Source organism: Lytechinus variegatus, chromosome 7 (genome assembly GCF_018143015.1).
Source record: "Lytechinus variegatus isolate NC3 chromosome 7, Lvar_3.0, whole genome shotgun sequence".
Lineage (NCBI taxonomy): Eukaryota > Metazoa > Echinodermata > Echinoidea > Temnopleuroida > Toxopneustidae > Lytechinus > Lytechinus variegatus.
Window position 1 is genome coordinate 10,093,435 of NC_054746.1, and position 23,487 is coordinate 10,116,921.

At 34.7% G+C, this 23,487-nt stretch overlaps 1 protein-coding gene across 3 annotated transcripts in view; it reads left to right on the forward strand.

The window, feature by feature from the left end:
* LOC121418409 (serine/threonine-protein kinase MRCK alpha-like) overlaps positions 1–23,487 on the forward strand; it is a 99,343-nt gene that overhangs the window by 71,305 nt on the left and 4,551 nt on the right. For 2 of the 3 annotated variants that reach the window (XM_041612254.1, XM_041612255.1), the window contains exons 19-38: positions 730–854; positions 1,714–1,819; positions 2,243–2,391; positions 3,026–3,132; positions 3,761–3,840; positions 7,862–7,927; positions 9,724–9,883; positions 10,994–11,065; positions 11,538–11,742; positions 12,106–12,187; positions 12,627–12,843; positions 13,528–13,668; positions 14,027–14,350; positions 14,907–15,014; positions 15,555–15,635; positions 16,181–16,278; positions 17,876–17,975; positions 18,935–19,031; positions 19,835–19,855; positions 23,171–23,258. In XM_041612254.1, the coding sequence (XP_041468188.1) occupies positions 730–854; positions 1,714–1,819; positions 2,243–2,391; positions 3,026–3,132; positions 3,761–3,840; positions 7,862–7,927; positions 9,724–9,883; positions 10,994–11,065; positions 11,538–11,742; positions 12,106–12,187; positions 12,627–12,843; positions 13,528–13,668; positions 14,027–14,350; positions 14,907–15,014; positions 15,555–15,635; positions 16,181–16,278; positions 17,876–17,975; positions 18,935–19,031; positions 19,835–19,855; positions 23,171–23,258 (2,427 nt within the window). The remainder of the gene's footprint in view (positions 1–729; positions 855–1,713; positions 1,820–2,242; positions 2,392–3,025; positions 3,133–3,760; positions 3,841–7,861; positions 7,928–9,723; positions 9,884–10,993; positions 11,066–11,537; positions 11,743–12,105; positions 12,188–12,626; positions 12,844–13,527; positions 13,669–14,026; positions 14,351–14,906; positions 15,015–15,554; positions 15,636–16,180; positions 16,279–17,875; positions 17,976–18,934; positions 19,032–19,834; positions 19,856–23,170; positions 23,259–23,487) is intronic. The other variant, XM_041612256.1, reaches the window with a different exon arrangement.

A 23,487-nucleotide genomic window follows, 5' to 3' on the forward strand; every position in this document is an offset into this window, starting at 1 on the left:
GGCATTTTCAAGATTTGCATTATTTCGGTGAAACAGTTAAAGGCATGTCTTCTTGAATATTCGATGAGCTAACTGATGATGTCATATCCCCACTTGTTCTTTTGTATTTTTTTACATGAAATTAGTTTTGTGAAAAAATATGTTCGTGAACTAAAAGAATTGCAATGACAATTTATTTAGTGTATTATATATTCATTGCTGCAACTTATTTCACTACAAAGGAGACATCATTCAGACATATGAAAATATAAAACCATTACTATTTAATGTAATAAGAAAAGGGAAAGTTGGGATGTGACATCAGCCCGCCTAATGAATATTCATGAAATCGTGTATATGTTTTCACAATATATTGTTAAACTTCGAAATTCAATAACTTCGCTATTTGTTATGAGATTTTGATGAAATTTCCAGCATTATTGCCCTGTTAATTTTACTTTATTTATTTAGATAAAATATTCTCAGCCCAGAGTACCCCTTTAATAATTGTTATGTTTGTTTTGAGTACCAGGAGTGTGGTATCTAAGGGATACCCAACTATTGATATCATCATGATAGTAAAGACTTTAGAAGTCCTTTTTTCACTGACTCTCATTAAAAAGTAAAACAGCCTTCAAAATGTAAGTCCCTTTTTTTTAGAAGTGCATAGACCCATAGTTACATAATGTGCTTCCAAAAACTTTTTTAGTAATTTACTATGTGATTTCATGCCTTGTTCCCTCATAACAGACCCTTCTTGAAAAGGAGAGGTTACAACGAGAGCTGAGACTAGCAGAAGAGAAACTAGAAGAGATGTCTAGAAACAAAGATTCTGTGGCTCACTGGGAGGCACAGATTGCAGAGATCATCCAATGGTAAAAACATTAACCCTTAATCACAGCCTTATTGCATCCTATGGGGTGTTGCAAGAAACTTGTTTTCAATCGCAAGTCTATTTTTGGTCCCTAAATCAATCATATGTCTGTTAGTTAATTGCAAATTAGTGATTGATTGCTAATCTGCTCTTTGAAACAAGTTTAATCCAATTTGCTACAGCTAACGTTGATCTAACAGTTGTAAAATTGCAATAGAATATTTGCAATTGATCGCATATATTTTCTTGCAACACCCCCTCTAGCCTTTGACTGTATATTTTATGTTACAGCGACAAGGGCCCTTTGATATAAAATATATAACCACTTGTACAATTAAGCATAACTTTGAGTGTATGGCAAATCATTATTATATCTTTGGCATCACCTGTGCCTATAGCACTTTTGTATATATTTCTCTTAATCTGCCTCTTTTGTCACATATATCAGTAGATAATTTTTTTTCTGATTCTTTCTATAAGAGAGCATGTAATTTAGATTGTCAAAGAATACATTGTGGGTGAAGAGTTTGTATCACGATAAGAAACAGCGAAAAGAGACATTTTGGGGGTATTTCATAGTCCATAAAAGGGTAAATTGTTAACATATGACATGTCATAAATCTTGTTGCATTGCCAATAGGAGGATCTCTATTACATTAGTGATCGCAACATTCAAATGCTCATAACTTCCTCATTATTTGTCAGATTTTCCCCAAACTCTCTTTTATCTTATTCTTTGATTTTTCACAAGACTACTAGTTCCAAAGGTTTTATTCAGGTAAAGTAACAAAATTCAGAAGAGCTTGTTGTATACACATGAATGTGTTTAAAACCAATTTTATATTATTTTGACATTACAGGGTTAGTGATGAGAAAGATGCAAGAGGATACCTTCAAGCCTTGGCTTCTAAGATGACTGACGAGCTTGAGACTATCAAAGTTTCAGGCATTGTTGGTGCTGCAAGGGTCAGTATAAGCAATTCAATGCAATTCATTGTTCATGAAAAAAAGTGAAGAAACTGGATGTGCACATGGTCTTTCAGTCTCAAATATTTCATTGTACTAAGTATGATTTGCAATCGTAATAAAAATATTAACACAATCATTGCACAGAAAGTAGTACTAATTCTCGAAAAGCTTAGATATGTATAATCTATATATTAAGCCCATTATGAATAACTAGATTATGAATGATAAAACAATAATAACGTTGCATTTGTAAATCATTCATGATAAACTGTTTGATAACCTGGCGTTTGTAGGATTTTAAAACACATTAGATAATAGCAAAATATGTGGATTAAAACATTAGAGAAACGTTAATTACTGATAATTCAGTTGCCTCTTTTGTGGATCTTATGTAAATAAAAATATGATTGTCATTTGCAGGAGAAGAGTTGGCAAACCAGGAGGTCACAGAGGATGGACAGGATGGAGCTACTCAATCTTCAGTCCAACCTCCGCAGTGAGATCCAAGCGAAGGAACAGATGACTGAAGAACTCAAGAAGGTCAAGGCTGCGCATGCTGCTGATGAGAGGTGGGTAGGGGTCAGAGAAAATTGAAGTGGTAGTGGTTGTAGTAGTGGTAAGAATTAGTTGAAAAGGTCCAATTTCCACAGTGATATCCAAGCTAAGGAACAGATCACTGACGAGCTCAATAAAGGTGATCATTGTGACATCACACTTTTGTGTTAGTCCTGAGAAATAGGTGGATGACCGCGTACTCAACACCATGCAGAAATAACTGTTTTTCTATTTCAAAGTGATCACGAAATAAGGTGAAACCATTCCAACTTTTCTTTTGAAACCAGTCTCAAGGAACAGATCATTTCTGAACTCTATTGCTGATGTATGTTACATTGACATAGTAATCATAGTAGTGGCCATGGCCATGTGTCATTTGCTTGAAGAATGTAAGAAGTCCATTCTCATGGTTATAATTTGAAAAATGAAAAGTGAAAAAGTAATCACCCTATCACTCTATTTTGGCAAAATCCCACAAATGATCTTTTAAAAGAATTCTTGGATTTCTATATCTTTGGTTAAGGTTTCCCACCATTTATTGACTTGCATGGTTTACAGACCTGTATGCTATAATACAATTACTTCATGAATGCTAGTGATGTTAATATTGAGTTTTATTTATTTTTCACCTTGAAATTTCTCTTGCAGTAAATTGAGGAGTGCGGAAGCCAGGAATACAGAACTTACGGATGAGGTCTCCAAACTCAACAATCGTGTAACTGAGTTGGAGCAACAGCTGCAAGAGTCTAAGCAAAGTGAGTTTGACATTCCTGTATGACACATAAATACCAGTTTTCGGTAACATTCTGAAAATTAGTTCAAACAGAATCCAATAAAATGACCAAGTGTTTGTATGTATAAATGAATAAATATGTGCCAAATGATTTTGGTAGAAAATGTGTAATTGCTGAGAACTAGATAAAATCAGCAGTCATTATGCATTGTACTACATGATCTTGGCTGCATTGATGATTTTCAATGTAATAAGCTCAGATGATATGATTTCACAGACTTTTTGTAAATATGTAATGAGGAAGCTGATGTTATATCCCTACGTATTACTTTGTATTTTATTATATGAACTTTTTGTCATACACACATTTCTGAAAATATTGAGCAATTATGATTTCATGTAATAACATGAGGAAAAGCAAAGTGTGGGGGGACATGATATCATCAGCCCACCTTTTGAATATTCATGGCTGCATATAACCATTTTCATGAAACATTGCTAGACTTTAAGATTTAATAGCTTTATTTGTTATCAGATTTTGTTGACATTTTTAGCATTTTGCTTATTGAATTTTACTCTGTTTACTTTGATATAGTTATTTTCAGCCTGGTGTATCCTTTTATGTTTGTTTTATCTTAATTTGTGTTCAGATGCTGCAGAGAAGGTTGGATCAAATCTAAGCTTCGCTTTCTTAGATCGGTACCTGGATGTGGATACAAGGCTGGACTTTGTAAGTATTCTTGCAATCTCTTCTATTTGGGGGCATAATTGACCATTAAATTCATAACTGATCATTACAAAATAAGCCAGCTGAGAAGACAAATGTTAAGGATCATCATTTGCTTCTGGGCAATTCCATGAAGTATGAACATTTGACTTTCTGTATGCAGAACTTTCTTGAAAAGATTTGTCTATTGTTTTGTTTCTTATGAAAAAGGCATAACGCTCTCAAATTATCATTTCATTAGTAGTTCACGAAGCTTAGTTAGAAAATAGAGAAAATGGAGGTCTGATGTGAAAAAAAAGTTGATTTATTTACAGAATTGCCCCCACATCAGATTGAGGAAGGGTATTTCTTGTTAACCCTCTTAAACTAATATAGAACACATTCTAATTTAAATAGAAAATTTTTGGTTAGGTCAAAATATTAGTCATTAAGATGCAATATTAAAGGAATTGAACTGAAAGAATCCTGTAGGAAGGGATGACATATGATTAAAACCTTGAGTGCACTTTTGTTTCTTGAGTTTTGTTTGTACTTTTACATAGGTTCTCATTTATTTACTTGAATAGTTTCTTCACATTTTTGGTTTGTTTCTTTTCGTTGGGATGGTTTCTTTGGTTTATTTGTTGTAATATTTGCTTGATAATTTAAAAAGAAGTATAGTTTTATATTCACACAATTAGCAAGAAAAAATTAATTCAGATTGATATTATTTGCCTTTTTTTGGTTATGTTTTTGTCTCCTTTTTCTTATTTTCGTTTCCCAGAAGAATGAGCTGAAAAGGCTTTCACTAAGAATTCAAGAGGTCTCACTTTTTTTTACATTTTTAGTTTGAACAGTTCACACTCATCATACCCTCATACTCGTAGCTCTCTTTATTTATTCAAGAAGAAAAGTTGTTCTGTTTTTTTTTTCACTCCTAGCCAGTTCATTCCTGCTCCAACATTCACACATCAAAACACAAATTATTCATGCTGCGACCATGTTTATGTCGTTATAGTAAATGTTTCTTTTCTCTCTGTTGCTGCATGTCCAGGTGGATGTTTCATAAAGCTGTTCGTATAGATACGAACGACTTAACGCACGACTGGAACATGTTCTTAGGTCATAACTCAATTACACAGTGATATCACATAGCTCAAGAAGGGATCACCAGTCGTGCATAAAGTCATTCGTATCTTACGAACAGCTTTATGAAACACCCACCAGGAGCCCTGTTTCATAAAAAGTTTTGATGGCAGTAGCTTTGCCATTCAATGGTAACCACCATGGTAACGATTCTAAACAGCCAATCAGAATCAAGGATTCCATAGTAGTTACCACTGGCGGTAATGTTACCGTAATTCTAACTTTTATGCAACAAGCTCTGTATAGTTTGTACCATGACGAAATTCTCGCACTGTCTGTTGGTTAGATAGTAGGCCTATAGGTTAGTCATAGATAAGAGAGAGCAAGAGAGAGATAGAGTGTTCTTGATAAAGTCAACTTTTCACATTAGGTAGTGTTAGGAGTGACATTGTACTTGTGTGTCTCTGCCTACTTCAATTTTATACCCTTGGAGAAATTGATGTGCAAGTTCAAGACTTAGATTATGAGGATCATAGATTATTTTCGAATTGAGTTTTTTATGTTTCTGCTCATTCAACCGTATGTCCAAAAGAGTGTTCCAGCCGAATTCTATGCACATTCATGTAGGAGCACAGTTGTCATACCATGTGAAACCTAAGTACTAATGTTTATGAATCAAGTACATGTTTCCAGTTATTCACAATTTATAGTTCTATATTTATGATAAGAGCACTCTGGAAATGAAGTATTAATACACAAATCAGTCATTTACTTGTTGATTTTCGTCCAAGTGGATGTGATGTCAAAATGGTATATAATGCAGATCTTAAAGACTTAAGTTTGTGTTATTGTTAGTTTGGTATTCAGTGGAATACTACATAAAGTGATTTATTATCAGTAACTGGGATATATTCATTTGATTTGCTAGTTCAATACGATTAACTTGCACACGATAGAAAGAATAGAAAGCACACAATTTTTCCTGCGCGCGTGCTGCATCTCCCTATGCACGCACTACCCCAAGATCATCGTGCAAATTGGCATCCATTCCCTCTTTTACTTTCGCCTGCCACCAAGTCAAGAAACCCCCATTCCACATAGATCAACTCCCCAAATTGCGATTTTATAACGTATTTTGGAATCTGATTTTTTGCATTTGTACTCCCTCTTCTATCTAATTACTTTTGATTTTAGATTGTGTTTCTCCTAGCCTCAAGCACGGAGCTTTCGTGTTATTTTCACGTTGTTGAACCTAATTTACTTGTGAGTCCTGAGCATACTGCCACATAACTTGCAAGATGGGTTGATTTGCGCGTTGATCTTGGGGTAGTGCGTGCATAGGGAGATGCAGCGCGTGCGCAGGAAAAATTGTGTGCTTTCTATTTGGGGTGGAAGTTAATCGTTATGAACTAGCAAATCAAACAAATATCCAGTTATCTCGTAAATAAGAAAATAAGTATTTTCATGCTTATTGTCAAAGCAACATTGTGACAAATATAGCATTCTTCAAATGTATGCCATGTAAAGAGTTATTCATACAGTGTTCTTACCTTAGTAGGGGGTTAAATTCAAAATATGATATGTCAAATATGGTAACCCGCACTTGTAGATTTCATTTGTACTTTTATCGTTGCTTGTGGTCATTAGAATATCATAAAATCAGACAGATTAGCACGTTAGCTTTACTCGTAATCAGGTTTTCTCCTCTTTATCTTTGAGGAAAATAGAAACCCATTTAAATCTCAATTTCTATCACAAATTTATTGTGTCCTGTTTGATGTGTATTCCATTTTCTTCAGACTTTGTTTCTATTTGAATATATTTTTTCATGTGGATAAACACATATAATGTCTGTTCATATGCATTATAAAGTAACTTCTACTTAAAATATTTTATCCCATGTATTTTCATTTTGTATATCAAGTTGAATTTTAAGCTTCATGTATCTAGCAAATTGATGTTTGAAAAGTTTGGAATCTTTACAATATGCAAGTGAAGAACTCCCATAAATCAAAATCCATCTATTTGGAACCTGAATGTTTCATTTATATTTATAAAGAGGAATATTTACAGGATGGTAGAATTGGATTAAGGTGCTTAAAAAAACAGTAGACCTATATACAAATGGCAGCAATTTTTTTCAAGCAGCCGTCCATTTATAAGGAACCACAAGCGATATTTGAGCTACATTGTTACCTTTGGTGTCTGGTGTTTCAAGCTGGGCATTGATCCATTTGGATATGTTCGTTATTACTCGGTCTAAGATTAAAACTCCTTGATCCAATAATATGATCCTACAACTCTCATTCCATCTCAACCTTTATGGCAAATGTCGTGTCAAGGCTTTCCTAGAAGTAGGGGATGTTGTAAGAAAACATTGCAATCAATCGCAAATTAGTGCTACAATTTTAAGACTGATATATCAGTTGTAACTATAGCGTATTCCTCATTATTCTTGTTGCAAGAAGCAGTCCAGCAATCAAGTTTGCAATTGATTTGAAGACATGATTAATTGCTAATTAACAATTGATATACTAATTATAACCATAGCAAATTTATTTTGATTTTTGGTCGCAAAAAGCCGACCAGCAATGAAGTGCAACTATAGCGATTTGTTTTATACTTCTTGATGTTAGAAGCCAACCAGCAATTGATTGGAAGACATATGATTGATGATTAATTTTACAATTGATATACCGATTTTAACCATAGCAGATTGTTTCTTATTTCTTGTTGCCAGAAGCAGATCAGTCATCATGTGCAAATTGTTAATTTACAAGACTTGCGATTGATTTTTACACCCCAAGTTGACTTGCAATTGATTCCAAGTTTCTTGCGATGCCCCAGTAGACCGTGATTTCTGTTTATTTGATCTTTTCTTTGTTGCTCATATGCTTCTCATTGCCAAATTCCCCCACGTCACCATCCTCTCTTCTATGTTCATTCATTATTCACACAGTCTGACATGGAAGAACCAGTCAAGGACACAGGTGCTTCATTTGAACCTGTGCCCACTGATGATAAGGTAGGTTGTTACCATGGTTACTGATTTTAGTTGATTTCTACCACTCAGCTTTATCCAGGGATACATCCCCCCTCCTGAGATATCTTCATTTCATTAGCTTTTCCAGCTCTACACAGTGTGTTTCCATATTCATTCGTGTGTTGCTTTTCCAACCTTCAAAATGAGTAAATTGATCAGGGACCTGTTTGGTTAATCAGATTACACTAACTTTGTTTGGGAATATATACATGTATTTTGTAATATCATCATTTCATATGTTTTCACTTTCATTCCTATGTCGCTTTCCAACATTCCAAATCATGAAGTAAATCAATCAAGGACCTGCTTTATACTTAAATACTGATGATTATGGTAACTTTGCCATTATGGCTTTTATCTTGATTTTAACTGGCTATTGAGCCCTGTTTGACCATGGTAAGTACAGTAATGGAAAAGTCACCATAAATCGTAAATTCTTAATAATACCGGGTCCCAAGACCATTTCACAGCTCTGTCAACATGACCAAGTTATCATTCCCGAACAGTCATCCCATGCGTAGTCAGTTACCCGAGCTTCTCAGTCATAAAAACCATTCAAAGGTCAGCAAATGACCTCTTGTCACCGTTGACAGTGATTGCGAAATGGTCCACATTGTGTGGTGTAGTGTAATTACCTTTTTTTTATCAGCATGATAAGATTTAATGGATGTGGATGTTTACTGTCTAATTATTCAATCTATGGATGTCTTAAGGAGACTTGATTAATTATCGCTCTAATTAATGATTTAAATGGGAATCCAGCCTTGGACATAAAATGTAGTGTTGGAAAGGAGAAAAATAGATAAAACAGAATGGTGAAAGTTTGAAAGAAATCGGACCAGCAATAAGAAAGTTATGGCTGCTTTAAAATTGAAATCCCTATGATTATGTAGATTTCAAATTGGCAACTGGGTAAGTAAATTATGACAAGAGGCAAGGACAACTTTCCCATAGGCCATGTACTTAATTATCAGGGATTTGTGGTTTTCTCCTAACTGCCCATTCCCCTGGGGCAGTAATCTAAATATAACCCTGGTAGTATATTGTTTTATGTCCTCATGAAAGAAAAATAAAATTTGAAGTAAAACGTTTGAAAAAATGACATATTAGCCATTTTATGTATTGGAGTACATGGAAGAGTAGTCCTTGCCTTACATCACTGTGACATCACATATGTGGCCAATTTGCAGTCTCCATGGATCTAGGGATTACCAATATTCACAACTTTAAAAAAATCATAACTTTCTTATTATTTGTCAGATAGTGTTCAAACTTTCACCTATCAACTTGTCTGATTTTTCTTATTCCCCTAAGAACAAGTTTTATTTGGGTTGGATTCCCCTTTAACAATTGATTATATCAAATCTGTTCACTCTTCCTGGTGCTTTGATAGCCAATGTGTATCTTTTTTTTTTTGCATTTTTTACAGAAAAAATGTTTGTTTCTTGATTCAAGACAAGAGAGAAAGAAAAAAGGAAAGTTATAAGTATTGAATAAAAAGCGTCGTGTGTAGTTCATAATGTGGTGACAGGAGATTGCTTCTGCGACAATTGCTCCGGACTTAATTTCATCTAAGATATAGGGTTAGAGTTGCAATAGAGTTTTATGTTAGATTTGGGTTAGGTCTAGATAGGGTAAAGTATTTAACCCAGGGTTGAAGTCGGTCATTCGATTAGCGTGTGGAATTTTGAGCAGAGCAATTGTCGCCGTAGTGAATGTCATGGAACCCACAATGTACCTCGTATTATTACACCATATTTCTCATAATTTTTTTGCAGAGTGTCCACTCATCGGGTACATCATCAGGAGAGACGCCACCCCCCACACCAAAGCACAAGACGCACAAATTTGTGATAACCAACTTCCCCTCACCGGCCAAGTGTGCTCACTGTACATCATTGATGCTAGGTCAGAGTAGGCAAGGCATGATGTGTGAAGGTATGTGTATATTCCTTCATTATTTTATATCGTTTAGCATAAACCTTGTAGGTGTTTCATCAAAGTTGTCACCACTGATTAAATTGTCATTGCTGACTGTTTTAGTGAAATCCTTGCTTTTGATTGGCTGAGAAGCACTGGCCTCTGACTGTTACTATGATAATAATAACTATATTTCGCATTTATATAGCGCTGAATATATCAGAACGACGTCTCTAGGCGCTTTATATAGAAATATTATTACCTCGGTCATGGGATCCTTGCATGCCCGCATACAATGTATGCACCTTCTCCAACAAGAGTTCCAAGACTCAATTGCTAGGCATACTACATAAAGCTTTCACATCCTACTGGGTACCTATGTAACACCTGGGTGGAGAGTGGCAAAATGTGGATTAACGCCTTGCCAAAGGACGATAGGCCATGGTGGGATTCGAACACACGACCCTCTGATTACAAGGCGAGAATCAGAACCGCTACACCACTACAGTTACTATGGTAACTATCGGAGAAAGACAACCTGTTAGTGCTGACAACTTTCATAAAATAGTCCCCAGGTGTGCCCCAGTGGTAAAGTGTTTGCGTCAGGAACGGGAGGTTGTGGGTTCAATCCCTGGCCAGGTCATACCACAGACTTAAAGAATGGGTCCTTTTGCCTTCTTATCTGTCACTCAACAAATTAAACTGCAAACGGGTGATAATATTGTTATGCTAAAAAATCAGCTTATAGCTGAGGTGGCTACCCTTGGAATTTAAAATATTATAATCATTGTCATATAGGCTAAACAAATAAAATAGACCAAATTGGGGTGGGTGGTATTGGGCAAGAAAACCAATCACTTTTTTGAATTTCAAGAATGGAGTTTGTTTTAGATATAGATTTCATGATTCTGACATGAGAAACTGAATAGTTTTTCTTTGTGGAATATTTTAATATTTGAATACATTGTTCATAAATTATTCAATACAACTGACTCTTGGATGTTCACTTTTATTTGCTACTTTGTTGTAAAACATATTTATTGAAATCTTGGCAAATTTCATCCATTTCGTTTTGTGTGGATATATATTTTAATTTTTTTTTCTCTCTCTGCTTTAATTATTGAACAGTTTGTCATTTTGCTTGTCATGTGGCCTGTGCTGAGAAAGCTCCTAGTGTTTGTCCAATCTCACAACAACAAAGTAAGTCCATTGTTTATATTTTAAAAAATTCTTTTATCTTATAATGGAATTGAAGTTACGTTTTGCACCAGACAAGATGAAGATTATTTTTAGGATGGTGTTCAGCTTGTTTGAATATTCAATGATTTTTAAATATTATTTTTTGGGGGTAATAATTTCAACTTGTATTTGGAGATTGTGAAATGAGATTATACTGATAAAACTGATATTTGATCATTATATTTTGAGTCATTTCCCTACAGATATCTTTTCATGAAACTTACTGTAATTAGTTCTATTTATATTTATTAGTCTTTAAAAAAAAGTGATACAATGTTCGGAATTCTCTTTTAGAAGGTAGATTACATTTGCTTTAGAAATATCTTTACCATTCAAATTGAGCATTTTAGAAAATGGAGAGGTGAGAACTCACCTTAGAGATTTAATTAATGTGACTTTGACAAATTTGTTGTCTTCCCATCATGCTTTGCAGTGGCGAAACCTCAAGGTATAGACCCGACACGAGGCATCGGTACTGCGTACGAAGGCGTACTCAAGATCCCCAAGCCTGGCGGTGTAAGGAAAGGCTGGATGAGGCAGTTTGTAGTGGTGTGTGACTTTAAGCTCTTCCTCTTCGACGTCTTAGATGGGAGGGCGTCGCAACCAACCAACGATATCTCACATATCTTAGACATGAGGTGAGCTGTGTGAAACTGTGTGGCATTGTCATTTGAAAGAGATCGGGCAGCATTATCTTAGATCCCGACAGCAGATGGAAAGAAAATGTATTCCCTTGTGGTTCATTTACAGTGGCGGACCTTGACCCGGAGGAGACAAAGCATTGGAGGGGCACTGTATTGTTTGTGAACAATGCTGTGCCCCTCCAATGCTTTGTCTCCTCCGGGTCATGGTCCGCCACTGATTTAGGAAGTAAGGGGAGTTAGAACATTGAATATTCAGCATTTCAATATTCAGGATTTCTACTGTCATTTAAGCATTCAATTATTTTTCAAAGCTCATATCGGAGGTCTGATATTTCCTTGTACTTGTTCTTATTTCAGGGATGAAGAGTTTTCTGTTAGTTCTGTTCTAGCTGCCGATGTTATCCATGCACCTTCAAAAGATGTACCATGTATATTCAAGGTAAGAAGCCGAAATCTGTTTGTAGAAACTCTGGGGGTGTTTTCACAAAGACTCATGTGTGACCCTAGAGTCACATTTAAATTTCAGTCTTGTCAGGACATCATTTGGCGGCCAGGAAAGAGGAGAGAATAACTTCATCTTTGTAACCTGATGGTCCCTCCGCCCATCCAACCATTGCACTGGGGACACTGGTTGAAATATTGTAGGAAGACTGATAAAAGACAATCATGAATAAGCATTAGGATAAAGATAAAGATATAGGCAAAAAAAAAAAAAAAACCAAGACACCCTTATAAAGAAATAAGATTATAAGTATATTCTATTCTACCTCTCCCTCGTTCACTTCAATCCTCCCACCCCCAGATAAAGGGGGGAAAAAAAACACCCTTACAAAGAAATAAGATAAGTATTTTCTATTCTTCCTCCACCTCACCCCCAGGTATCGGTATCCCAGCTGAATCCTCCCGGTCTGTGTGCTCAGCTCCTGCTCTTAGCCGACAGCGAGGCCGAGAAAAGGAAATGGGTGGATGCACTCAACAACCTTCAACGTCATCTCAAACACAATCAGCTGCCAGACAGGACAGTCTTCAGGGCCCAGGAGGTCTTCGATAGCAGTATGCCGCTTGTCAAGGTCACGCACTGTGCAGATATTGTCGGTAAGTAATTTTGGAGAGGTACGATAGTTCAGTCTGCGTTTGGTTCCCATTTGTGTGCTAGTGTCGTTTGGTAAGGTATTTAGTTATCCTCATGACCAGGTCCCTCAGAGAGGACCTTAAGCCTTTGGTTCTCTGGCTGTTGGCTTTATTTCAAGTATATATGCTTAGCAGTCAGACTAAACAAAAATGATCACCAAGTTACGTCAACATCTGTTCTTGGGAGTGTTTCATAAAGCATCTTGTCAGTGATTTTCACTGGCACATTTGCTCTGAGCCAATCAGATGCAAGGATTTCAATAGCTTATAACAGAGGTCAGTGAGAATCACTGACAACTTGTTTTATGAAATGCTCCCCTGAAGGCTTACATGGGGAGAATGAATCTATCTTTTGTGGGCATGAACATACAACACGCTGTTTGAGTATGTTTGCATGCTTTTCCATAATATGCAATTGATCACTGATCTGCTCCATGCAATGAGGAATGTAAACTGATTCCTACCGCTAAAATTGATCTGTCAATTGTGAAATTGCAACAGAAATTTAGAAAATAATTGCAAATATTTTCCTTCAACACCCCTTCAAAGGGTCACCCCTCTTACTTTTCCTTTTCTACGTTGAAATATGTAACATGGTGAGTTCTTTATTTGAAGTTTCTTATTATTTTTTTATTTTCCTTCCTGCAGATGCTAGTAGGTTTGTGATTGGAACAGAGGATGGTCTGTACACAGTAGAGATCTCGTCTGGTTTCATCGTGCGGGTAGACCGCAAGCAAATCCATCAAGTACGGGTACTCAAAGATGAACAGCTAGTCATAGTCATATCAGGTACGTGCTTTCATCTCATTCGAAATCTTGTTTTGAAATATCTCACTCGTAGATCATTGTTCTCACAATCTGAATATGCTGAATTCTCATTCGGGTCCCATATGCTTTCATCTTATATTGGTAGCTTTGTCATTATGATGAATACCATTAAACCTTGATTTTGACTGGCTGTTTAGCCGTTTGAATGGTAGTTAATATAATGTGAAAGTTACATTTGTACATAGGTATCATACGCACACATTGACAATATGTGTGCTAAAAAGAAAACCATTGATTTTACAAATTTTGAGATTCACTTGAACTACTAAATTTCAATTTGAATACATTCCATGCATATCCCATGTTTTTCACCTCACAGGCAGGGGACGTCATTTACGTCTGTTCCCCATCGCCTGCCTGGATGGTGAGGCTAATGTAATCAAGGTTGAAGAGCCCAGGGGTTGCACCATGTTCACGACCGGTATCATCCGCCAGGGCTCCACCACGTGCATGTGCGTCGCCATGAAGCGCACGGTCCTAATCTACGAATTTAACCGAAACAAGGGAAGGCATAAGCGCATCAAGGAGGTGACCCTGCCGGCTCCGGCCCAGTGCATGGAGGTGTTTGGGGGACGGCTCTGCGCAGGCTATACCTCCGGTTTCGGACTGTTCAGCATACAGATGGCGGGCCAGCATGTAGAACGTGAGTAGGAGCTCCTTTTATTGTTGTGGTTGTAATAGTTGTATTTTGTTTAGTCAATTGTCTTTATATTTGGACTTGGGCAATGTGTTTGTATCTTGTCATCAACTCAAAGTGGTTTTGGTAATGTACTTTGCATTTTTTTAAATTCTAATCAGCTGCTCATGGACACTATTTCTTTGTGGGATACATTTTTTAACATTGCTTGTTTTAGTCCAATGAAATTATAAGAGGAGATAAGCTATATTCGAGGCAAGATATTCTAAAATATTAAATGCAGATTACACTTCATTTTTGAAGATGTTCATTCTATATTGATCTAAAACCACTTTTGATGACATTTATTTTAATATTCATAATTTTTTTTCCATCTAAATACATCCTCTTAACCAAGGGAATCCACCTAGAGTTTTAGATCAATTATGAAAAATTAGACCTTTGTAGATCATTTCTCCACCATTGCCGTACAAAATGTGAATGAACTTCTTGTAGAAAACCATGTCCTGTAGTCCCTTTTTTTGCAGAGGATCATGTTTGAAATATTTTTTTTCTTCTTTAGCTCTTTTGAACATTGATGACCCGTCATTGAGGTTCTTAACTGAGATCCCTACCGAAGCATTAGCAGCTGTAGAGATCAGCAACAGAGAGTATCTACTCTGCTTCTCAAGTGAGTATGCACTTTATTCATAGGCCCGTATTCTGAAGTCAGGTTTAATTTAAACTCTGGTTTAACTATGGAAAGCCAATTCTTACATAATTCACAAACAGTAGAGATATCGTATTTCAGCTCATTTGGCTTTTAAATCATTCATAATTGTCTAGGAAGTGTAAATAGATGATTGTCTTCACTTTGGATGAATCAGGAAAGAGCGCAGTAAACATAAGAAGCATACAACCTAATAAAAATGTTGGCACTTTTGGCTTTCCATAATTTTAGCACAGAGTTAGCCCATGGTCTAAGTTAATCCTGACTCCAGAATACGGGCCATAGTCTCTACCTAGGTGGTGTTTCCTAGGCACAGCTACTGCGACATCTTTTAGTTTTTTTTTTTTAAATTAGCATTTGTATGCTAAGTTGTTATTTGTCAAGACTGATACCATATTTCCTAATTACTTAATCAAGAATGTTATATATACCCAGACTGTGATCTCAAAACATGAACTCACTGTAACTCATACTTCTTCTTCATACCCACTTTATCCATAGCTCTTGGTGTATATGTCGACTTCCAGGGTAGACGGACAAGGGAGCAGGAGCTTATGTGGCCTTCTCATCCAACTGAAATTGGTAAGTTGAATGTTGAGTAAAGTATTCCAGCTTTGTGCAATAAACATATTATTCTTTAATGACTTAAATGTGGAACCGAAGAACCGTTGATTTCCAGTTATGGGTTATTGCGGATCTATGTATGAATTACAAATGGTAGATTAATGTGGTAAGTTGTTTTAGATTATGTTGAAACAAATAATATCAATTGAATAATAAAAATGTAATGATGAGGATTCGCATGTGTTTGTAGTGATGAGGTAAACTAATGTCTACTCAATATTTTATTTGTATTTCCCTGTTTTGGCCCTTAATCAGAGCTGCCAAGTAGTACTGATTTTGCGTATTTAGTACTGAAAAATAGAGAACAATGCTGTATTGTCCAATGGTATTCCTGTGAAAATACTAATTTCCTCACCAAAATACTGTTTTTCAGCCTTGAAAATACTGAAATGTTCTTGTTTAGGTTGGCAGCTCTGCTTAAGTAGTAGCATGTGTATTATATATGGCATTCAATTTAATGAAAAGTGCGTATTAAAAATATAATTATGTTTTTGTATTTGTAGCCTTCAACAGTCCGTACCTGATTGTATATAGTGACATCTCTGTAGATATATATGATATCAAGATCATGGAATGGGTTCAGACGATACCTATCAAAGGAGTAAGTATCTTGACTAATAAACAATACGTCATCATCATCGTCATTCCCATCATCTTCACCATCAACGTCACCATCAACTTCATCTTCATCATCTTCACCATCAACATCGTCATCACCATCAACATCATCATCATCTTCACCATCAATTTCATCTTCATCACCATCAACATCGTCATCATCTTCACCATCAACATGGCCATCTTCATCATCATCATCTTCACCATCAACATCGTCATCGTCATCATCTTCACCATCAACATCGCCATCTTCATCATCATCATCATCTTCACCATGAACATCGTCATCACCATGAACATCATCATCATCTTCACCATCAATTTCATCTTCATCACCATCAACATCGTCATCATCTTCACCATCAACATGGCCATCTTCATCAACATCATCATTACAATCAACATCCAGACCGTATTAAGTCATGTTCAACAATCTTTACTCATTGAAAGCTACTATCAAAAGAAAAATCATCGAATCATATGCACCCCCCTCTTCAAGTTAATAATTCCACTGCCCTCTACGTCATCTGCACTTGCATTGCACCCACTTGATCAATGAAGAAAGGCATTTATGTACCACTTTTACGAGGCCGCCATCATTTTCCAGCTTAACCACTCATGATGCCAGTCTCCTGCATTCGTTTAAACTGATATTTTCTTTCAATTGAATAATGCTTCTTGTTGATATTTATTTTTTATTGCCTTATAATGACTATTGTTCTATTGTTTTGTAAATCTTATATGTATCACCTTTGCAGATGTTATGTTGCATATTTTATCTTGAATGTAGAAATAAAATTAAATGAAAGAAAATCAAACTGTATAGCAGTGATTTTCATTGTAAATATTCATTCAGTGTTTCAGTTTTTAACCTGTAATGTATTGTAATATTGTTGAAATACTATGAAGCACCGTAAACATCATATTGATTTGGAAAATGCACGATATTATTATTAAAGGTCAAGTCCCCCTCAGAAAAATGTTGATTTAAATCAATCAATTATTGTTTGAATTATACAATATTTCAATTTTTACGAATTTGATGATTAGGACCTCATTGCCTGAAGCACAAAATGTTAAAATAATGGAATTTTACGTGTTCAGGGAGGAATGAAACTTCGTTTCACATGCCAATGACGAGAAAATAAAAACATTTCATATAGTAAAATACAAAAGAAATAGTGAGTGAGTGATGTCATCAACTCTCTCATTTGGATGTAACTGGCTCGTTCATATAACTATTTTGTTGAAAATAAGCGAAACTTTAAAATGCCATAACTTTCTTATTTTACATCCGATTTTTATGAAATTTTCAGTGTTATGCTTGTTGAATTTTTCTCTTTTTATTCTAATCAAGTTTTTGTTGGGGTGGACTTGTCCTTTAATTTTATTATCATTTTCATTATTATTATTTTTATTATTACTATAATGGTTATTATTTTTATTATTATTGCTTATTATTATTATTACAACTATAATTATTATTATTATAATTATTATTATTATTATTATTACAATTATGATAATTATTATTATAATTGTTATTATTATGATTCCTTTTCACCTTTTTTTTCCACCAGACCAGACAACTCTCTTGGGATGGCAGCTTGAACCTTAGCTTCGTCACAGATCTTCATGCACCACGTCTTGTGTACTTCCACAACCGACTGGCTGTATCAGGTAATTTCAATCAAGCGAAACCCTGCGCTACCGGCACCGCGGGGCTGGGGCTGCTTTTTCTGGTGACCTCGTCGGTCACTTCTCACAGCCACTGTCAATTTGCTATATGTCTATGTATTTTTATGATTTGCAAATTGATTTTTTGTTATTCTGTTGCTGCAAACTATTTTTAATGGTAGTGAAAATTAATATCTGTATTAGTTAAATAGATCTAGTACTATATGGATTATGAATAGACTAAGTTAGATCTACTTTTAGATCTACTCCTTCAAGTTCAAGACTGTAACAGAAAAAAAGGAACAAAACAAATGAATCTGAAATTCAAACTTCAAGGACATGATCAATTTTGCATTGCACTATACCAATGTCGGCAGTTGATGTAGGCGTCTTTTGGTCTGTTACGAAAATGTTAATGTTCTTGTTTAACTTGCTCTTATTTTTCTTTATTTCTGCATCTACTGTGTTCACACTTGGTACAAATGATCCTTGGGTAATACCACATGTGTGTTGATGAGGATGATGAGGTCAAAGGTCATGTAGGGCTCTAAAGGTCCAATGATATTAGGCCCTCGCTCGGACGCTACGCTCCCCGTACAGTTGCAATATTTTTAGGATTTTCTTTGTTGAAATGTTGGGAGGTCTGCACAAATCAAATGCAACCAGGATCCCGTAACACAAAGCTTAGCAATGATCGTAGAACATTTTATCTACAATTAATTTCATAAACTACCATGTACAATCAATTGTAAAAATCAAGCGTACAATCAATTGTAAAAATCAAGCGTACAATCAATCGCTAGCCTTTGTATTATGGGACCCAGATCTTTCTTAGATATTGAAACATTCCCCCTTTTTAAAATCTTCAGTATTCTCTTTTGCATCTTGAAAGTGATCTCAATTAGGTATCTCTTTGTTATTCTTCTTAATATTATTTTCCAATATTTTGGTTTGGTTTACAGATCATGAGAAGTTAAATATCCCAACGGTAGTCAAGTCTAGCAAGCAGCAAGCCAACAGGAGAAAATTCTCCTTCAAGTCCAAAGATGAAATTAGGAAGTAAGTTTTGTTTGCCTTTTTTTTTCCTGCTCACAATGAATATATATATTTTTATATCAAATATTTGCCTTGAAAGATCAATGTTAGAGCCCTCCACAGGATTTTTTAAAGACCCACCCTATAGTTATGATAATCATTAGCAATTCCTTGGTGGGCTTTTAAAACCTCATACCTTGATAGAAAAAAAAAGCTCTATGTTGGAATTTTGGCAGAAATGGGAACCTCTTTTTTGCCTAGAAAGAATTCTCTACTTGAATTAGACTTTTTTCAGCTTTTTCTGAAGTTTTCTTTGAATGTCTAATTTTGAGATGGAAGGTTTTAATAGCCCATCAACAATATTTATGTATGTTAATGCTATGGATATGCTGGAATGTGATTTCATATGAACTTCAGACCCACCTTGGATACATGTTTTATTTTCATTTTTTTTATTACTTTTTTTTTGGGGGGGGGGTTGTCCCCAAATATTGGATGTTACCTACTTATGAATTGGTTGAAGAGGAAACATACATAAAAGGCTTTTTCTGGGATGAGTTAACCCAAAACCTTGTAATAACATCATTTTGAGAGTGTTTTTATTTTATTATTTGAATTGTTCCCATACTTGCTTCTAACATATCCCATGCAAGATAATTCATCCACCCCTTGCTTTGTTAACTTGCATGTACCTCATTCATAATTGCTCATGTGCCTGGTTTTGCAAGAAGTCTAATAAATATCATAGCAATAAAACTTGTCTTTTACCCATGTATGTTTATTTTACATTATCCTTTTGATAAAAAAAAAACTTGTATGCTGAGCAGATCAACAAAGTTTCAACCCAGGTATGTAGTCTCATCCACAGACTCTAATTCAGTTAGCTCCTGCATACTCATTTTTTTAGCCTGATTCGCTTACAACTTATAACATCTGTATATTAATTTTAAAGTATTTTCATGTATATTCAATTGTTTTGTTCATGTTTTGTTGTTTGTTTATTTTTTCCCAAAACATTAATTTGAAATGGAGAGCATTTCTTACTGAACATAATGAAAATTATCACTTTAACACTATCATTAATATTTTATAACACTAATGGTAATTATAAGTCAATGCTATACAAAATATAAAAAAATGTAATTCTAGTATGGTTCTAATGGTAGAGTTGGCAACAACTTGCATTCGCAATGTAACTCCATTTTGGTATTAATTTTGTAATGATATGAAGTTTATTTTTGTTTTGTTCTGTTTTGTTTACCCGTAAGTGTATTGTTGATGATCTTGGTCTAGTTTTTGTTGTGGTCATTATGTTGTAATAAGTTTAGGTCTTCCATTTTGTTTTTATCTTTGAAAGAATAGTCGTTTCATACTTTGTTTCCAAGCGCTTTTAGAAATATGAATTTCACACTTGCACAAAGAATTATCACACACAAAAAAAATGATGGCCATTTCAATTTTGTAAGGTTGGAAAATTGAAAAATTGATAGGTGACACTCCAGTTTAATTCACATAGAAGCCCCTTCAGCATAGCTTTTAGATAAGCTTAGATAGTTGTTTGATTTATGCTCTCAATTACAAGAAAAACTTTTCATTAGAATGCTATCAAAAGTTTATTACATGTAGATACTAATTAAATTTTGTAGTTTCTTCAGAGAGGAACAGAATTCCCTTACATTTTAGGCAAATACTGTAACAATAATACTTCTTCTGAGTCTGAAGAAACGTACAGCCACTGGAACACATATGTCAAGAGATGTAATTGCATCATTTGAACCAGCTAGATCAAAATGCTCACTCTCTTTTGAAGCAGATCTGTAGATATGTATTGTGTTCTTTCATACATAGGCATTCATTTTACACTTATTTGAAAATTTTCATTGATTTTCTCTTAGCTTCTGTTGGTCATTATATTGGTCTAGTCATTAAGTCTTATTTAATGACATATGTCATCGTTGTCTCATTCCTATTCTCTCACCCTACGTAAATGATCATTATCCTCTTGTATTAATATAGATCCACAAGAATTTTGATTGCACTCGAGAATTCCATGTTTCATACATTTCCATGCCTCCGCTGACTGTAGGTAGTTTCAAGAGGCATAGTCATCCATCCCTTTTTTGTTTTTCGACAACTTAAGAACCATTGGACAGATCAACTTCAAACTTGTGTCTAAGCGTTTTGGGCAACAATGATGTGACAAGATTTTGGTTTGTTTTTTTAAATTATAATTGAACCATTTAGGGGATCAATTCCAAAATTAGTACGATCATATTGGAGAGACAAAGATATGATTAGTGATTACCTCTTTGCCTGTGTAGTCATTGAGACAATAGGTTCTTTAATACCTGGAGAGCCTTTCATGAAACAAATAGCCCATATTTTTTTGTTTTTACTAACACCTGTTAAAAGCTACTGAATTTCTTTCATCCGATTGGCTCAGAACAGATGTCAGTGAAATAATTGACTATTTGTTTCCCGAGACATCTTCCAGATCAGCAGGGTCTCTATGATAATACACATGTAAACTATGAATGTTTGTATTGACAATTATAAGGTAATCATTAAGATATTAGAAAAAAATATAACAGTATATTACATCATTATCTGGTTATGTGGCAATGAGGGTTATTAATCAGACTTAAAATTAATAAGACTTAAAATGCCTGAATAACTACATAATTTTTTTTTTTTTTTGGGGGGGGGTTAAAATTTTAACTTCTACTAAACCTGAATAATGTGTCTGAAAACGACCACCTATGATATTGTGTAATATGGAGGTAAGAAGAATGTTGAATTGTTTCGACAAGATTGAGAAATCAAATCCATTGATTACAGGTCTAATAATTGTGTTAAGTATTATTCATACGTTTTGTTCAGTGTCATTTAATTCATACATATATAACAAACCCATGATTATTTTTATTCAAGCCCCATCCACATTTTGACCATTCAATTTTAGAGTTCAGTCTATGCATTAGGTTAATGAAAACAACTATGATATTACATACACATTTATAAATCTTTTCAATCTTTTCAATGCATTCAAGATGAATGTTTGTATTTGATGAAATTTTTATGTTGCATGTAATCAAACTTTCAAACATCGCACGATGCAGATATTTTGTGGCAATATGATTTTTTTTCCTATTTGTATTTTTGTACTTTTTTTCTGTACAAATTGTGATCAATTGTTGGGAAATGTGTGAATTTAATAGGCAATGGTTGGAAAATACAAGATTGCTTTAAGTTCCAACATATTTCAAAGTTTTTAGTGATAAAGAAGAATGAGGTAATCACATTTTAAATATGGCTGTCATCCCATCATCCATGGATAAAGTGACAGAGTTTATTTTTAATGCATGGTTTTCCTTTATGATTTCTAGTTTGCACAAGCAGACAGCTGAGCTGCTTTTTGTTTTTGTTAGGTCAAAGCTTCACTTTACACAGTAGACACTAAAGAAATAAAAATACAAATCTCTTAAAAAACAACTTGCACAGCTGCCTAGAAAAAAGAATTTTAGGTATTCCATCACAAGTTGCTAGCATTGAGAATAGATTTTTCTTCATCTTTAGATAGTCAATCCTTTTCCCCGTTTATCTCTGACAAGTAATAGATGACAAGCATAAGTTTGCTCTTTCTTTTTGCGATTGTTAGATATTGTAGTAGGAACATCTTTTCAAATATTGAATGATACATTTTTGTATACATGAGGCATTGCTTAGTTTGCTATTAGTTTAGCCATGTCACTTAAGTATAGGTGACATAACTGAAATCATCATTGGACAAAATATTTGACAAATAATATAAAGATTGGCATATAGACTTGGAGAGACTTAAGTATGTAGTGATTATTTTTTTTGTAAATTGTGAACTACCTGTAGTAAATATGATTCAATTGAACATGGTTGCAGAACATAAATATTGATTCTGTTACTTGAATTTCTATGACATTACACTGCGCATGAATGAATATTCTGTCTTTACAAAAAAATCTAGTTCCAGTTACTTATGCCCACTTTGGCAAGCAATTAAGACTAGATTCACTCTGAGAGGAAATTTTTGTCAATTTCGTATGATACGTTTGCTGAGGATGCCATGTATATATTCTGATATTCAAATTGATGAAATTTTCTTTTCCTATTTGTTCTCATTTACACAGGAATGTAATTATCTCAGCACCTAGTAACTTCAGTCATATCACCCATATGGGACCAGGAGACAGCCTGTCAAAGCTACAAGATATTCCTGTTAGTATGAATCCTTCAGTGTTAAATATCTTTTATTAATTAATTTATTTTTTTACATTACATTACATGGTCTGTCCCCTATATACCTTCAAAACCTCATCTTAAAATACATTCCCGCAAAGAAATCTCTGTTCCTCCACTAACAAACAGCTAAATGTACAGAGAACAAATCTAACCCTAGGAGATAAGGCATTTGCCTCTTCAGCTCCATCTCTCTGGAATGCTCTTC